Below are 19,504 nucleotides of genomic sequence, written 5' to 3'. Positions count from 1 at the left end.
TTAACTCATTTTTTAATTAGGTTTGCATTTTTGTTGTTGAATTACAGAAGTTCTTTATATATCCTAGATGTTAATCCTTTATCTGTTATATGACTTGCAAATATTTTCTCCCATTTTGTGGCTTGTCTTCTCTCTTGATAGTGTCCTTTGATGTACAAAAATTGTAATTTTGATGGAGTCCAATTTATCACGTTTTTGTTTTGTTGCCTCTGCTTTTGGTGTCAGTTCAATAAATCATTGCCAAATCTAATGTCATGAAGATTTTCCCATATGTTTTCCTCTAAGATTTTTATCATTTTAGCTTTTACATTTTAATTTTTGAATCCATTTTTGGTTAATTTTTGTATATAGTGGAGATCAGGGTTCAACTTCATTCTTTTTCTTATGACTATCTAGTTTTCCAACCACTATTTGTTGAAAAGATTGCACTTTCTCTCATTGAATGATCTCGGCATTCAGGTCAAAAATCAGCTGACTTTATATGCAAGGGTTTATTTCTGGATTCCATATGCATTTCTTGGTCTAAATGTGTGGGGAGGTCTTTTGCTTTAATTAAATGCTTTAATTACTGTAGCTTTGTAGTAAGTTTTTCAATCAAGTAATAAGAGTCCTACAACTTTGTTCTTTTTTTTTTTCCCCCCAATATTGTCCTTACTATTCAAGGTCTTTTGAGATTTCAGATGAATTTTAGGATAGGTTTTTCTATTTCTACAAAGAACTTAGTTGGGATTTTGATAGAGATTGCATTGAATTTTTGGACCACTTTGTGTAATACTATCATCTTTGTGTGTGTGTGTGTGCGCGCGCGCGCGTGTGTAATACTGTCATCTTAACAGTATTAAGTTTTCTATTCAATGAACATGGGATGTCTTTCCATTTATTCCTGTAGTCTTTAAAGTCAACACTGTTTTGTAGTTTTTGGTATACAAGTCTTTTTCCTCCTCGGTTAAATTTTTCTGTAAGTGTTTTATTCTTTTTGATGCAATCATAAATGGAATTGTTTTGTAACCTTTAATTGTTCATTGCTAGTATATAGAAATGCAACTAATTTTCATGTGTTAATTTTGTATCATGAAACTTTGCTGAATTCATTTGTTAGCTGTAACAGGTTCTTTTGTGAAATTTCTACATATAAGTTTCATATTTTTCAGTGTTTCTATGGAGAAATAAGAGCTTAGAGCTTCCCTGGTCCACCATTTTGCTAACATCACACTTTAGAAAAACTTTTAACTTTTTTTCTTTTAAGCTAATTCTAAATTTAAAATTATTGGGGTGTCTGGGTGGCTCAGTCAGGCAAGTGTCCAACTCTTGATTTCTGCTCAGAGCATGATCTCACAGTTTGTGAGTTCGCGCCCCACATTGGGCTCTGCACTAACGGCATGGAACCTGCTTGTGATTCTCTCTCTCCCTCTCTCTCTGGCCCTCTCCCACTCGCACACGTGGTGTCTCTCTCTCTCTCTCTCTCTCTCTCTCAAAATAAATAAACTTGGAAAAAATAAATAAACTTAAAATTATTTGGTAATTTACCAAGTGGAAAAGTGCTAATATTTTTCCCACAGGCAATGTGGGGAGAAAGGACACAGGCAATTGCATGGCATAATATTCCAATTATTTAATAGTGAGATGTCAGAAGTATTGTTACTTTTTTTTAAGTTTATTTATTTTGTGAGAGAGAGTGCATGCACGTGAGTGGAAGAGGGGCAGAAAGAGAGGGAGAGAATCCCAAGTAGGCCAGGCGGGCTGCACAATGTCAGCACAGAGCCTGATGCAGGACTTGAACTCACAAACCGTGACATCATGACCTGAGCTCAAGTCAGACACTTAAACGACTGAGCCACCCAGGCATCTCAGAAGTATCCTGACTTAAAATGTAAGCATATATTTATAATTTTTTAGAAATTTATTTATTAAAAAAAATTTTTTTAATGTTTGTCTTTGAAGGAGAGAGACAGAGTGTGAGTGGGGGAGGGGCAGAGATTGAGGGAGACACAGAATCTGAAACAGGTTCCAGGCTCTGAGCTGTCAGCACAGAACCCTGTGTGTGGCTCATCTCACAAGCTGTGACTGAGCTGAAGTCAGACGCCCAACCGACTGAGCCACCCAGGCGCCCCATTTTTTAGAAATTTTAGAATGCAAGCATGTGAATTATTTCAGTTGTTAAAATAATTATGCCTGTTGGGTTTTTTTGTTAATGCCTGTTTTACTGAAGAAAATTACCCTCATTACTTAGGCTTTTTTACTTAAATAAAACAATTTAAAGGGTTTGTTTGTTTTAGTGAAAATTTTAAATTGTCACTACTTTCACATGTATGGTACCTACCATATGAAAGTGAAGCCCATCAAAATTATAAACAATATATAATAAAGCAACATCATTTTGGAAGGGTATAGTTCTCCTAGGTAATTTAAATCAGTTTAAATAAAATCTGTATCAGGATGGGACTAAATTGAGGCAACATTTCATTTAATTCAGTAGAAAGGAAAAATATACCTGGTCTCATAATTCAATATAACTATTCTAAACCTTTTTTTTGATAGAAGTCAAAACAATCTTAACATTTATTTCTCTATATATACTGAGTTTTCCTTTCCCTATTCCCTTTGAATCTTGCCCTTAATCTGCTTTTCAGAGTCTTAGTATGTAAGATTTTTCCAACAGGCTTATATTTTAGCTCTATTATAGTATCAATTTTGTTTTTAATAAAAGGTTAAACATTTAAACTTAATCATAGAAACCAGTTGTCTTATACCAGTTCTCCCTAATAAAAAAATCACTTTCTGTATTGGTATTTTTTCTCCTGAATTTAATAAATTCCACATTAGTGGTAATAAGTTGAGGCCTAGAACATGTGTCCTATTACAAATGAACAATTGGGTATCATTAGGTTGTCCCCCTTTCCTTTGTACATATATCTTTAGGTGTGTTAATCCATTCAGTAGACACATTAATGAGCACTGGTTGAAGTGTAATATTGGAGGAAGTAAGGCTCGTTGACCTCAGCATGGAGTTTAATACCTCTAATTAAATTAGGTAGTCGACAGTCAGTATAAAGAAATAGCCGTGCCTCTGGCAAGCTAGAATTATTTACGACTCTGGTTCTGTGTTTTAAACTTGATAGGAAAAAATCATTTATATCTATTTTATAGAAACTAATTTTAGTTCTCACTTTTTATTTACAAAATCATGTGGTGATTTTGTAAATTATTTTAAGCATTTTATTTTCTCAGAATGAGAGGTAAATATCCTTGAACCTGTTTAAATGTAGTGTTTTATTTCTTGTGAAGGGAAGCTTTTTCAAGTCTTAAGACAGTAGTAACAGAATTTTTACAACATAGACTATACTTCTTGAGCAAATTAATCAAACATTCAGTCTAACAAAGTACTCTCTTAGAAATATTATACAGCCAAGTCAGTTTCCTCTGAAAAATCGTTAATGTAATGGACAGCACTTCATTTTCTGTTTTGGAATTTGGTCACAATAGTCTCCCAAATAAATGAGCTTTATTGACCTGCTTGGTCAGATTTTAATTTTAGACCTATTTTTCTTTATCTTATCTAGAAATAAAATTGAAATATACCTTACTTTCCAGAGAACTTTTATGCTAAATATAGTCTGGAAAATGAATTCAAAAACAAATTTAAGAAATAATAACAAAAACTTTTATTATTTTAGTAAAAGTAGAGTTAGTATAATAGTCAATGGTACAGAATTATACTCATGGTTTTGACCCCAAACTAACAATCTTACATAAAATAATTCTATTTTAATATCATACCCTCTACCCTTAACCCCAATTTCTGTAAATATATTATTTATGACAAGAGTATAGAGAAATGGCTCATAATAAATTTATCTCACCATTACAAATGGTATAATTTGGATGGTATGGCAGTGACTTCTCATTGCATGTAGAATAAAGTTCTAATTCTTCATTACGGCCTTCAATGCCCTACGTGATTTGGCCACCTGCCTGCGTACCTCTCTGATCTCATCTCCTATCACTTTCCTTTTCATTTAGCACAATCTGGCCTCACTGGCTCTCATTCTGACCTGCCAGCATGTCAAGCTCATACCCGTCTCAGAGGCTATGCACTTATGTTCTTTCCATTTTAAATGTTCTTTCTCCACATCATCAGGCTTTCTCACTCTCACTGTTCTATCCTCAGATTCACATGACAGTTTGTCAGAGAGACTTATCCAAACCTTTCAACTAAAGAAGTCCCCTTCACCCAGTAACACTACCACATTACCCTATTTTATTCTCTTTATAGCACCTACAGCTCCTGTCATCATCAAAGTGGCGTATTTAAATAAATGCCATAATTGCAGATAATTCTGTTTTAATGCTGTGCACTACATAATGACAAAAAATTTACCAAGATAAGTACATGGTACTATAACTAGACTTAACCTAATCATGTCTTGTTCCTCTTCTCTTTTCTCTGAGCCCTTTCCTAGGTCTCCTCTCTTTCTCCTGTGGTCCTTTTTCTTTCCCACCTGTGTTTCTCTTTTTCTTCAGCACAAGCATACAGACTTGAACACCCTCTGGTGTTTTTCCAAGAACTGTGAAGTCCATGTTCGTCCAAATGTAACCAAAAAAGCCACCCCACATGTCTAAAAACTGTTGCTTCTCCTCTGAAACTTCAGAATCCAACAGTTTCCAAATATAATAGCTTTGTTTTCTTGAGTTTCTGTAATGGAAAATATTTTAAAGGAAAATTTTATTCTAGGCTTCTGGTTGTACTAGAAGAAAGTCCAGTATGGATTTTCTTTTCTTTTTTTTCAGCTGGTTGTTGGTATGTTTCAAAACCCAGTTTTCAAGCCATTGTCTTTTCAAACACACCTTCTGCACTTAAGTCACACATTTCAATAAAGCATTTTCAAGACTGTCTTTTTAATAGTCAGCAGTATATGTTGAGTGCCCACTCTGCTAAGGTAATTGTATACTAGATACCATGCCTATTGTTTCAAGAACCTTTTCTTAATTACTAAAAATGAATGATGCACCAGTTTGCATTCCCACCAACAGTGCAAGAGGGTTCCCATTTCTCCACATCCTCTCCAGCATCTATATAGTCTCCTGATTTGTTCATTTTAGCCACTGTGACTGGCATGAGGTGATATCTCAGTGTGGTTTTGATTTGTATTTCCCTGATGAGGAGTGAAGTTGAGCATCTTTTTATGTGCCTGTTGGCCATCTGGATGTCTTCTTTACAGAAGTGTCTATTCATGTTTTTTGCCCATTTCTTCACTGGATTATTTGTTTTTCGGGTGTGGAGTTTGGTGAGTTCTTTATAGGTTTTGGATACTAGCCCTTTGTCTGATATGTCATTTGCAAATATCTTTTCCCATTCCATCAGTTGCCTTTTAGTGGAGGTTCCTCAAAAAAATAAAAAATAGACCTACCCTATGACCCAGCAATAGCACTGCTAGGAATTTACCCAAGGGATACAGGAGTGCTGATGCATAGGGGCAACTTGTACCCCAATTTATAGCAGCACTTTCAACAATAGGCAAACTCTGGAAAGACCCTAAATGTCCATCCACTGATGAAAGAATAAAGAAATTGTGGTTTATATGCACAATGGAATACTATTTGGCAATGAGAAAGAACGAAATATGGCCTTTTGTAGCAATGTGGATGGAACTGGAGAGTATTATGCTAAGTGAAATAAGTCATACAGAGAGAGATACCATGTTTTCACTCTTATGTGGATCCTGAAAAACTTAACAGAAGACCATGGGGGAGGGGAAGGGGAAAAAAAGTTACAGAGAGGGACGGAGGCAAACCATAAGAGACTCTTAAAAACTGAGAATAAACTGAGGGTTGATGGTGGGTGGGAGGGAGGGGAAAGTGGGTGATGGGCATTGAGGAGGGTACCTGTTGGGATGAGCACTGGGTATTGTATGGAAACCAATTTGACAATAAATTTCATATTTAAAAAAATGAATGATGCAGACAGCAAGTGAACATATGAAAATATGTATGATCCTAAAATATATGAAAGTATGTTTTTTTTTAACATGATTGATGAGTATATGATAGTGGGGTTTTTTGCTATATGTGGGTATCTGAAAGATAGGGAAAAGAATGAGGGCTCGAAGCAGTGAGTATTACTCAGTTTCAGTTTCTGCATGTTCATACCACAATCTCCTGAACTGCCAAACCTAATTAACCTCTGTGCATTCTTCAAGTACCGTAATAATCAGTTTTCTTTGTTATTTGCATTCAGAGAAATTTATTTAGAGTATTATCTTTATCATTAATTATTCATTTATTAATTCTTTTATTCTGTCTCCTTCACTGGACTTGAAGCTTTCTGAGAGCAGAGACTATGTTTGGTTTTCTTTCACCATTGTATCTGTCTGTGCCAGCCAGCACAATGCATTTAGTCATCTCTCAGTATTTGCTAATGTATCAAGAAAGATAGGTAAGAAGGAGGGAGGGTAAGAGAGAGGCCTTTTAAGAACTTATGAACTAGTGCAAGTATGTAGGATGACTTGAACATCTGACCTAGGGCAACGTTTTAAAAAAAATGAGATATAGGTAAGGAAAACAGAAATTGAAGACTTTCAGATTTTGATCCTAACTAATTATAATTAGTAGTTAGGTACTTTCAATGGAAATGGGGAATTCAGAGGATAACCTGATTGTGTGAAAGATGATAAGTTACTTTACATGAAATCTAGTCTCCAGCTCCATGAAATGAATTCTATTTTGTGGCATTGAGGAAATCTAGAATTGAATGTAATCTCTGATAATTGTAGAAAATGAGAACACTGTCTTAAGATAGGCAAACATCTGATTTTCATAAAAGGACATGGAACAGTCCACTAACTACAAAAATTACTAACATTCATGAGCTCCATGTCAATGCCTGACAAAATAGGATTATTAAACAGATGGTTTGTGAGCACTTAGATAATGAAGTAGTGATCACTAGGAGCCACCATGAGTTCACCATAACAAATCACATCAAAGTAACTTAATTTGTTTTAATAGGATTACTAGACAGGGAAGGCCATAGACAGTATAAAGCATTTAGCTAAGTTGTTGTGGACAAGTTGAAGAAATGTGGTCTTAATAATAGTTCATTAAGTATATTCATGACTGGTTGTATAATCATATCTAGAGACCTAAATTAATTATTTAATGAGAGGCATATAGAGAAGTGGTTAAAGTATGGTTTTTGGAATTAGCCTGCCTGAGTTTCAGCTCTGGCTCTACCACGTAACTACTTATGTGACATGAGGCAAGTTTATTTATCTTCTTCAGCTTCAGTTCCTCACCTGTAAAAAAAATAGGGGTAATAACAATTGTACTTACTTTGTAGCATTGTTGTTAAAATTCAGTTATGCCAAAGCACTTAGAATAGGGAGAATTTAATAAATGTTGGATATTTTTTCTTTTTTACTTATTTTTGGAGAGGACAAGCAGGGGAGGGACAGAGAGAGGTAAACAGGATCTGAAGCGGGCTCTGCACTGACAGGCTGACAGTAGTGAGCCTGAAGTGGGGCTTGAGCTCATGAACTGTGAGATCACAACCTGAGTCGAAGTTGGAAGCTCAACGTGAGCCACCCAGGTTCTTGATGTTGGATATTATTTTAACCAGGAGGAACATTGAAATGACTTGCCATATAAGGCTGTTACCCAGATTTGTCTATTTGACATTTTTATCTAAAATCTAAATAAATACACAAGAAATTGAATTTAAGAATAGCCCAAATCTGTGAAAGAGAGAGCCAACACATTGAATAGCAGAACCAGACTAACAAGATAGGTTTAAAGATAATCTGACCCTGGCAAGGTGAAATTTAATAAGAATAAATTCTCTCTTGGAGAGAGCCAAACCATAAGAAACTCTTAAAAACTGAGAATAAACTGAGGGTTGATGGGGAGGGTGGGTGATGGGCATTGAGGAGGGCACCTGTTGGGAGGAGCACTGGGTGTTCTATGGAAACCAATTTGACAATAAGTTTCATATTAAAAAAAAAAAGTAAAATAAGTAAGTAAATAAATAAATAAAAAGAATAAATTCTCTCTTTAATTCTAGCAGTCAGTTGTACCTGCTTAGGACTTTATACGAACAAGACTGAAGGGTTTGAATTAATCACAACTACTATTTGAGCCAACTTTGAAAAAATGCAGAAAATAATTCAGTTAACAGAACAAAGAAAGTCGTCCCACTATGAGCTTACTGTACTGGTCAGAGCATATATTAGTAATGTGTGCAATTCCAGACACCACAATTGAATAGAAACATCAATAAACTGAGGTAAATAATCCAGGATAATGAATAGCTTTGCAAACTCAAAGAGGAAGTAAGGACACATTTAACCTGGAAAATAAAAGTTGAAATCTACATTAGAGCAATCTTCAAATATCTGAAACGATAACATATAGAATATAGACTGGATTTCTTTGATAAGGATCATTGTAGAAGAACAGGCTTCAGGAACGCAAATTTTAGCTTAGCATAAAGAATGTTCTAATGATTGTAGCTCTTTAAAAATGAATAGGCTGATTTATGAAGGTATAAAGTTCCCAACTCTAGAAGTATTCATTCAGATAGAAGCAGGATTACTTGTCAGAGATGTTGCAGTGGGAGTTCCCGTATGGGGCTGGAAATCAGAACTTTACTTAGGGTCTCTTTCAGTGCTAATATTCTATAATGTATTGAGGATTTCAATTTTGTACATGTTAATTTCATTTAACTTCTTTATCTTCATGAATTGATAATGATAATCTGCTGCCTATATTATATAGCTGAATTAAAATTATTTCATCAGCATTTGAAGTGGATTTGGAAGGGCTGTTTGGTTGCCAATCATTTTACCAGATTTATCCCATAAACAGAAGTCTTGTACTCTCTTTTAGAAGTGATTAGCATCTGGGTACAAAAACATGTAGGTAGGAACTCTTTGAGAATTTTTGGAGTATAGAAAACCTGGTGAGGATACACAGGACACAACCTTGTAAGTCCTTAAGAGATAGAGAATAAATAAACATCAAATATTATATATTCATGTCAAAGTGTCAAACACACTTCACTTTTGAAATTTCTATTAACTGTTAATACTCAAAATTCATTCTTTCAGCAATCTCTCAAAAATCCCTAAGATATACATACCAATGATTAGCAATTTCTCAATTTGTGTTTATTATGTAGTAAGTTTTAAAGACTTAAAGATACAAAAACATGCCCAATCATGACAACATAATTATTTAAAAAAAAAAAAAGGTAAGGGATGGTCTTGAAGCTTTCCCCTCAAAATGCTTGAATATGTTTAGCATGACTTTGTTATATGCATGGTTCTTTGCCATAAATAATATCTTCATTACAGCCTCTCAGTAAAAATGTATTATTTTTTTCCCATTAAACTTCTATAACAGACTTTTAAGACTCTGTGGTAGATATTTGAAGACAGGCTTTGTTTATAAGATAAAACTTTAGTTGCCCTTTTCTCTCATTTCTTTAGATAAGTAGGCACTAGAAATTATAGATAGCTTTGGCAAGAGTTCAAGGGTTAATGTAGCAGATAAATAAAAGGAATTTTCTGTAAATTGAGACCTGCATTATTTCAGTTGTCTTGTCTTTCCTAACCTAACTCATTTAATTTTAAAAAGTAAATACTTAAATTCTTCCTGACAGTGTGCTCAGCTTTTACTATCGTTTATTACTTCAATTATACTTGATATCACTTAGAACAATCTGCCATTTGGAAATCTCAGTATAGCCTGGAGCTTAGTATTAGATCTGGCTGCTATTGTAACATGTACAGCATATGACATTAATGTATCAAAATTAGATTGGATCATCCCTCCTGGTTAAATTTATTTCACATTTCTTTTGTATTCAGTTAACATAAACCTATTAGGGAAGCTGACACATGGGGATGGCTGTATAGGAAGGATATTTTTAAAGTATTTTGATTAAAAAATGAAATTATAGAGCCATAGCTTTTCTAAGTTGTGTAATCTGTTTGGTTTTTTAAAATGTCACAGAGCCCAAGTACCGAATTTATATCATTCAAGGGGTGTGTGTTTCGACACGTGTGTGTGTTGTGGTGTAAATAATGAAGAATTAAAACTTAAACAATATTTTGATGATTAGGCCTACCATCATGAATTTAGAGCAATAAATATGTTTATTGTTTCCAAAAAGGAAAAAATATTTAATACGCTTAAACCTAAAAAAGTCTCCTTAAAAGAAAATAAATATTTTTATACTATATTTCTAAAATAATAGATTCTGGTCTATAGGTTTAGCTGGGTACTGTCTTTAGAGTAATAGCTACCTCTATCTTATAATCCATCGAAGTATCTGAGAGGGCATTTCTTGCTTAAGAATACACATGTTTAAAAAAAAAAGAATAAAAATGTTAAAATTCAGGGATTTACCTTGTATTTTCAGATACTTTAGTGATGTTCATAGTGATTAGGATTTTCAAGATCGACTGGTGTTTGGGACTTTAGAAACCATTAGAACAATGGTTCTTGGCTTTTTTGGTATTACGTACTCCTATTTGATAGACTCTTCTCAGAAAAATACACAAATGAAATTTTGCCAAGTAATTTTCAAATATTCACAGACCCCTTGAACCTGGGTTAAGAACTCCAGGGTTAAGGGGCCCCCGGCTGCCTCAGTCAGTAGAGTGTGTGACTCTTGATCTTGGGGTCATGAGTTTGAGCCCCAGGTTGGGCACAGAGCTTACTTAAAAAACAAACAAACAAACAAAAAACAACTCCAGGGTTAAGGCTAACAGAAGAGAGCCTTTCATTAATTGGATTTGACTCCTTTTTTTGTTGTTATTTAAATGACACATTTAAACTTCTCTCTTACTCTGTGGTCTTTAAGCCAAGTAAATTACATATTTCAAAAACAAATCATTTGTATGTTAGCTCATACAAAAAATATTGATGACATCCTAGTTCTCTCTTCCAAACCTTCCCATACAGTGTGTCCATTTATCTGAAAGCAGTCAAAGAGCCCATGTGAGATATGCACCAAAAATGCACTCAGATGTTGACAGTGACAGAATCCATTAATATACTAAGATAACCACATTGTATATTAAAATACATGTTTATACAATAATCTCTATGAAGAAAACTCAAGACTAATGGGCATTAAGTTCATTTTTCTAATAACTTATTAGAAATCCAACTTTTGGATGCTTTGCTTTTTTATCATTTTAACCACCATAATGTTAACTCTCTCTGATTGCCAGAAGCCTTTGTAAGCACCACAAATATTTAAACAACATCTTGAGACTGTAACAAATTTCAAGAAGTCTGTTTGGAAGAATTTTGTAGGCAACATTTCATAGGCAAAGAAACCCTGGAAATTTGTTGAACCAAACAGTCGACTTTCTCTTACTTAATAGGTTATTTACCCAATTTATGACTTACCTATTTCTTTTCCTTCTCTTCCTGTTGCCTTCTTTAGGCAGTTTTACTGCTCATTAGCACTTTGAGAGAATGGTCAGAAAAAAAGGAGTAGAATCTTAAAATATTCGCTTGTTTAATTTTTTTTAATGTTTGTTTATTTTTGAGAGAGAGCGCGTGCGTGCCGGTGGGGGAGGGCAGAGAGAGAGGGAGGTTTTAATTTCTTTATCTTTTAATATTTTTTATAGTATAGTATGTTGTCAGTAGCTGTATGAAAAACTGTATGCTTTTTCTAAAGCACTATGAACTATTTTGGTTTTCCAGTTGAGACATTTGGGAAATGATGAAGTACACATTGTTTGGTCAGAGCATACTAGAGACTACAGGAGAGGAATTATTCCTACAGAATTTGGTGATGTCCTTATTGTCATATATCCAATGAAAAATCACATGTTCAGTATCCAGATAATGAAAAAACCAGAGGTAAGAACTTACTATATTTTAATAATATTTTCTGAGCTCTGAATGGGTTTGTGAGTTTCTTCTTTCAGAGGGATTAGACTAGGCATCAGGTTGTGAAAACAGGGGAAGTGAGACAAAGACTCGTGTAACAATGTAAATTGTATAAGTCTGGTTCAGAAGGAGCTAAAACAGAAAAAATATCAAGAAACTATGTTCAAATGGGAGAAGTGCCAGAGCAGAAGTTCCTTTGTACTAAGATCACAACAGGATTACCTTTTATTAAGAGGATGATTATAGTTTCCTAAAAGGTAAAATAAGAAGCAATCATTCCCTTTAGGTCAAGAATGTATGATTCCTTTATTTTTAGTTGGTATATCTTACTAAGGAGTACATGATTATTTAATCGTGTCACTTTTAATAAATGAAAGTTCTACAAAGTATTAAAAAAATTTGTTCTGGTTGGATGTCTTATACCATAGGGTTGAAACACACTTTCAAAATAATAAAAGTGTGATAGTGTTTGGGTATCTTTCTTACTTTTTTTAAATCAAATACTTTTAATTTATAGAAAACCTAGTTTTTGACAGTTGATCATGAATCTTTAGAATTTCTTGAATTAGACTCACTTTCCCACATGTGAATTTGAGCTTACAGCCAGGTTTCTTTAGGGTTTATATAAACCAGAGGTCAGCAAACTATGGTTCACCTCCTATTTTTGTACAGCCTACAAGCTAATAATGGTTTTTACTTTTTTAATGGGTTTTTCTTTTTCTTTTTCTTTTTCTGTTTTTGTTTTGTTTCCTTGCCCCTTTACCCCCAGGTTTTTCTTTTTTTAAAAAATCAAAGAAGAATATATAACAGGGACAACATATGGGCACAAAGCCTGAAATATTTACTGTATTATTCACATCCCATGTCCTTGCCTTCAGCTGTCATCTGTACCAACCATATTCAAATAGAATTACTTTGAAACTGTCAGTCATCTGATAAAAGTGACAGTTATCAAAATAGATTTTTTTTTCTAATAAACTATGTAATGAAGGTCTTTTAGGTTCTATAGTAAAGGTGGTCACAAAAATAATGAAAAACTAACTTGCTGCCTATGAGAATGTGTTATCTTTATTGTGTTTACTCAGTGGAAGAAAAGAAATTTATTTCCAGTGTTGAATTTTTGTGTACAGTTGAGACAACAAAAATTTGAAAATTGGCAGGGAATATAAATTATTTAGTCAGTTAAATGAAGCACAGTTCTGTTTGAATAGGAAACCATGTAGACCTTTGGCATTTTTTATTTATTGTCTTCGTGTGAATCATGGAAAAGAATTAAATTTGAATAGTATTTCTACTGAAGGAAGAATTAAAGAGGAAGTAGAAACATTTTTGTGTGCAGTGGCTTGATTGTTCTTATTTATAACAACCTTTCTTCAATATGAGTATAAAATTATGTTCTAATTTTTCAATCAGGTTCCCTTCTTTGGTCCACTTTTTGATGGTGCTATTGTGAATGGAAAAGTTCTACCCATTATGGTTCGAGCAACAGCTATAAATGCAAGCCGTGCTCTAAAATCTCTGATTCCATTGTATCAAAACTTGTATCCTTTTTAACAGTATGGTTTCTACTCTAATACATGTCTGCTTTCCAAGGTAAGTATGTCTTATGGGTCAGTACCTTTGAGTTTCTGTTCATTGATATATAGAGATAGAGTTCCTCCCCAGTGTTTGTGCTGTTGTGATATTTTAATGATGTATTTTCTTTTATACACTACTAATCAGGACTTATCTTTTGGTTAACTAATTAGGGTCCCATGCTAGGTACTCTGATACTATGCATGTATAGAAATAACCCTAACAGTCATCATAAAGTACTCAATCTAGTTAAGGAAATATACAGTTTTTAGTGCGTGTGTTGTAACAGAGTTATGTACAGTGTTTTGGAGGTATAATGAGAAGCAGCCTCAGAAATGTGAGGACTGAATACTGAAGGATGATGAATAAGAGGTAATCAGGTGGATGAGATTAAGAAGAGCATTCCAGGCAGAGGGAACAAGATAAAGACATGGAAGTATGAGAGGACATGGGTGTTTAAGAACATGGCTTCTGGAGGGGCACCTGGGTTGGTTAAGTGTCCGACTTCAGCTCAGGTCATGATCTCGTAGCTCGTGGGTTTGAGCCCCACGTCGGGCTCTGTGGGGAGAGCACAGAGCCTGCTTCAGATTATGTGTCTCTCTCTTTCTCTGCCCCTCCCCCATTCGTGTTCGCTTGCTCTCTCTCTCAAAAATAAACATTAAAAAAAAAAAAGAACATGGCTCCTGGAGCCAGATTTCTGGACTCAAATGCTTAGCTATCTAGCCTTGGGAATATTATTTAAATAATTTGAGCCTCAGTTTCCGTATCTATAAAATGAGGATGATAACACCTAGCTCACTGTGTTATAAGATCTGAATGAGTCAGTATGTATAAAGCTCTTAGAACAATGCCTGGGACACAGTTTTAATTGCTTTCTGAAATGAATTTCTATTTCCATATACTTTTTCTATATGATTAAAAACATTTCAATTATTTTTCTTAATAAATTGTGGATGTTAAGCTTCACAGGGAAGGCTTTTTAAAATATCCTGAGTTCTATTCCACATGAAATGGATTTATCCTAAGTCTGCCACATATATTCTCTTCTTTTGATGAAAATTGACTTAAGCAATCTGATTCCTATGTAATTTCTCATGTATTCTGACACTGTGAAATGGAATTATAGGTGGATCATGGCATGATATATTGATTAAGCTTAATGACATTTATATAGCATTTCTTACTTGTGACAGTTATATCTTCACTTTAAGTTGAAAGATCAGATTTGAAGTGGTCATTGTGAAATGTAGGGATTCAGTTTATTATTTCTTGAATATCTCTAGAAAGGTAGCTAATCCTACAAGGAATGCGCAGATTATTACCCATAAGCTCATTTTATCCACATTGTCAACTCCTCTGAGGTTGTCTTTCTGATCATGGCCTGATCCTGATGTTCATCCTAAGGTTAGTGTCCTCCGCCCTTTCATTTAAGACACAGTTGAAAGAATGCCTTAAATCTTTTGGGAAAGTGGTGAGAGAGAAATTAGATTGTAGTAGAAAATTCTATTTGCCTCTTGTGTCATAAAACAGGAACTCCATTTATTGAGCAAACACAAACTATTTCTGGCCTGAAGTACAAATATTTAAGATGTACACCTTACCAAGTAGTTAAAAATGCAAAATAAAAGTGTTGGGGGCTATGACTTAATTTCTTTTTCCTGCACCTAAGTTTATACTCTTTTGAGAACTATTTCAGATTTACATGTTACACTAGAGGTATGGTGGCTGGGTTTGCAGTTAGAAAATAATGATTTTAACTCAAGCTCTGCCTTGTAATCTTGGTCTAGTCATAGAATCTCTAGACCTCACTTTCTTTGTCTGTAAAAAAAGATAATACCCATCTCAGAATTATTGTCAAGATTAAATGAGGTAATGAATTTGGATGTGCTTAGGAAATGAAATAAGGTACATTATTTTGTGCAGTGATTAATTCTGTTATGTGTAAAGATTACAGTCAATATAAAACAACTCTACCCAACACCAAGGAATTGCCTAATTGAGTTTTTATGTTTGGTTGGTTGGTAGGTTAATTGACTGTATTGGATTTTCAGGCCTATTTCACGAAGTTCTTAATCTTGCTGAGACATTAATAGATGCAACATTGGAGAAAATTTCTAAGATGAGAGATAATTTCAGATGTAAAGAGTAAACATGAACACTATTTACACAGCCAATATGAGCAATTTCCATCAGCAAAACCGCTTCTGGAACACACAGAATAAAAACATAAAATCAAATCAAAGAAATTTTTCTTGACTTGGAAGCTTGAATTTAGAAGCCATATGGAAATTATTTCCCCATACTACTTAAGGATATAAAAGGATATAATAAAGATACTCTTAGCCTTTGCTAATCTGAAAAATATATAGTCATCTTTTACAAAGATTCATGAAGTTCTATATTAATACTAAGTATCAGGGAAAATGATTTCACACAGGTAGATTGCTTGATTTTTCAATGAAACCTTATATACTAAATTACAACTAGATGTTATTAAGATCTTGAATTACAGATGTCTTTTAATTTTAAAAAACAAATATATATTTCAGAAATACATTAAATTTTACAATGTATGTTTTTTGACAAATCCAGGTAAGTTCCCATTAAGGAAAAAAAATCACATGTCCTAAAACAGATCAATAGAATTTAACAGAAGTTACAAAAGAAACTGAAATAGAAGTAGGCTTTGAAAACCACCAGTTACTACTTTAATAAGAGAAATAAGAGGATAAAAGAATATGTAATAAACTCACTTATATTTGGATAATTGTACTGCTGCGTTAGTTATTTTATGCCCAGTGAAAGTACCCACTAAGATTCCACAGCATAAATTGTGCTATTTATGATCATTAAATACAGTTTAAATTTTATCCTGGGAACATCTTCTGTAACTATGAATCTAATGTTGTTCACTAAATGAGGACAATATTGATTGTCATATGCTGTCCAAATCGATCATGCTGGCAGCCAGAATTACAGTAATCTGTCAGTATTGATGACTGTCTTTCAAGCTTTGAAACCTCTCCTTCACTTCACTTGTCATTTCTTGCATTACTTGTACTTGAAAAACATTTTCTTGCAACCTTGGTCTTTGTCAGCTAGGGGTTTTTTTTTTGGTTTTTTTTTTTTTTTTTGCCTTTTTTTTTTTTTTTTTTTTTTGGTCTCAAGCTCAGTTTGTTGGTTTGATCATGCAATTAGAATTGAAATGCAATGCTGGGGAGGAAGAATAGGCAGATTCTGGGTAACCATTGGCCCTGAGGGGAATTTCAGGTTGATCTTAGCCATCATTTGTTAGTTAACCTGTGTGTGTGTGTGTGTGTGTGTGTGTGTGTGTGTGTGTGTGTGTGCGCGCGCGCGCGCGCAGAGGTTGGGATTGGGTTGTTTCTTTCTTTTGGCTTTTTTGTAGTGGGGATAATAATTACAAAGTACTAATTTCATGATCTTAGCTATCATGACTCTATACAGTAAATAAAAATTTAAAAGCAATTATTTGTTATGATCCTAGAGACATTTCAAGTATGTACAGATGTTAAATATGATGCTATCATGTATGTACTCTTTTTTTTAACATGAGATTTATCATACAAAGAAATTTTTAGAAGTTACAGTATGTAATCATGTTGTATTAGGGTTCCCAGAGAAACAGAATCAATTAGATGGAAGTGTATACCTAGATAGAGAAAGATTAATTTTAAGGAATTAGCTCACATGATTGTGGGGACTGGCAAGTCTGAAACCTGCAGGAGTTCTAGCTAGAGTTGATATTGTAATCTGTGTCAGAAGTCATCTGGAGGTAGAATACCTTACTTCTGTGGGGACCTCAGTCTTTTCTCTCAATGCCTTTGATTAATTGGTTGAGGTGCACCCACATACATGACAGAGGTAATCTGCTTTACTCAAAGCCTCTGATTTTAATTTTTTTTAATATTTATGTATTTATTTTGAGGGACAGAGAGAGTGAGCATGGGTGGGACAAAGAGGAGAGAGAAACAATTCCAAGCAGACTCTGTGCTGTCAGAGCAGAGCCTGATGTGGGGCTTGAACTCACGAACCATGAGATCATGACCTGAGCTGAAATCAAGAGTCGGTCACTCAACTGAGCCACCGAAGTCTCTTGATTTTAAATGGTAATTGCCTCTAAAAAAATAACTTCACAGCAACATCGAGACGTGTTTAACCAAAAACTGGATACCATGGTCTAGCCAAGTTGATGTAAAATTAACCATCTCACATGTCCCATTTTTCTTAAATATTTCTTTTTAACCTTTTTTACTGTAAAATATAATTTGAGAAAAGTACATAAATTCTAAATATATTATATGGTGAATAATTACAGTTTAACCACCACCAGTTCAAGAGATAGAACTCTTTCTCTTCTATCAAAAATATTTACTGGGGCGTCTGGGTGGCTCAGTTGGTTAAGCATATGACTTTTGATTTCAGCTCAGGTCATAATCTCACGGTTTGTGAGACCAAGTCCCACATTAGGCTCTGCAGTGACAGCAAGGAGCCTGCTTGGGATTCTCTCTTTCCCTCTCTCTCTCTGCCCCTCCCCCACTTGCATGTGCACACATATACTCAAAATAAATACTCTCTCTCAAAATAAATAAACTTAAAAAAAAATTACTGATCACTTTTATGATTGTAGTAAAGATTTGAGAGACATGTAGAGACAAATCACAGTTGAGCCTTGAACAACATAGGTTTGAACTGTGCAGGTCCACTTACATGTGGATTTTTTTTTTCAATAAATACCGTATACTATTGTAAATGTTTTTTTTCCTAGGGTTTTCTTAACTTTTTTTTTCTAGCTTACTTTAAGAATACAGTATGAGGGGCACCTAGGTGGCTCAGTCAGTTAAGCATCCGACTCGATTTTGGCTCAGGTCATGATCTCATAGACATGAGATTGAGCCCTGTGTCAGGCTCTGTGCTGAGCACAGCAAGGAGCCTGCTTGGGATTCTTTCTCTCCCTGTCTCTCTACCTGTCTCCCACTCTCTCTCAAAATAAATAAATAAACATAAAAAATATAGGGGCACCTGGGTGGCTCATTGGGTTAAATGTCAGACTTAGCAGGTCATGATCTTGCAGTCCATGGGTTCAAGCCCCACGTTGGGCTCTGTGCTGACAGCTCAGAGCCTGGAGCCTGCTTCGGATTCTGTGTCTCCCTGTCTCTCTGCACCTCCCCAACTCACGCTCTGTCTCTCTCTCTCAAAAATAAACATTAAAAAAAAATTAATGTATACCTCTGTTTTAAAAAATAAAGTATGAGGGGCGCCTGGGTGGCTCAGTCGGTTGAGCGTCCGACTTCAGCTCAGGTCACGATCTCGCGGTCCGTGAGTTCGAGCCCCGCGTCAGGCTCTGGGCTGATGGCTCAGAGCCTGGAGCCTGTTTCCGATTCTGTGTCTCCCTCTCTCTCTGCCCCTCCCCCGTTCATGCTCTGTCTCTCTCTGTCTCAAAAATAAATAAAACGTTAAAAAAAAATTTTTTTAAATAAAGTATGAAATGCATATAATATACAAAATACGTGTTTATCAACTGTTCCCAGTAAGGCTCCTATCAGCAGTAAGCTATTAGTAGTTAAGTTTTGGAGAAGTCAAAAGTTATACACAGATTTTAGGGCTACATGGGGGTGTTGGTAACCTACACATTGTTGAAGGGTTCAACTGTAGATGATAATTGTTTCCCCAATAAGCTTACAATTTAATAGGAGAAAGAATAATGTAAATTAATAATTATAACACAAGATAAAATATAACACAGGATAGTAGGGTTATAAGATAAAATGCTTTAGGAGTTCCAAAGAAGAAGTCATTGCTTTCAAAGTAAGAAAATAAGGGAAGAATGCATAGAAAATCTGGGCCTCAGAGGATGAGATTTTATTAGATGGAATGCAATATGTATGTTATAATTCTTGTAATTTGTATTTTGGGGCTTTATGTGTATGTATGTATGCATGCATGCATTTATGTACATACGTGATATTCTGAAATACTCAGTATGGGGGATATTATAAAGTTAAAT

General features: G+C 34.6%; 1 protein-coding gene across 6 annotated transcripts in view; it reads left to right on the top strand.

The window, feature by feature from the left end:
- RALGAPA1 (Ral GTPase activating protein catalytic subunit alpha 1) overlaps positions 1-19,504 on the top strand; it is a 263,713-nt gene that overhangs the window by 218,920 nt on the left and 25,289 nt on the right. For all 6 annotated transcript variants that reach the window (XM_060619520.3, XM_060619522.3, XM_060619525.3 and 3 more), the window contains 2 exons: positions 11,716-11,874; positions 13,318-13,445. In XM_060619520.3, the coding sequence (XP_060475503.2) occupies positions 11,716-11,874; positions 13,318-13,445 (287 nt within the window). The remainder of the gene's footprint in view (positions 1-11,715; positions 11,875-13,317; positions 13,446-19,504) is intronic.

Source organism: Panthera onca, chromosome B3 (genome assembly GCF_046562875.1).
Source record: "Panthera onca isolate mPanOnc1 chromosome B3, mPanOnc1 haplotype 2, whole genome shotgun sequence".
NCBI classification, from domain to species: Eukaryota; Metazoa; Chordata; class Mammalia; order Carnivora; family Felidae; genus Panthera; species Panthera onca.
Note: the sequence above shows the minus strand (reverse complement) of the source record. Positions and strands in the feature narration are given on the sequence as shown.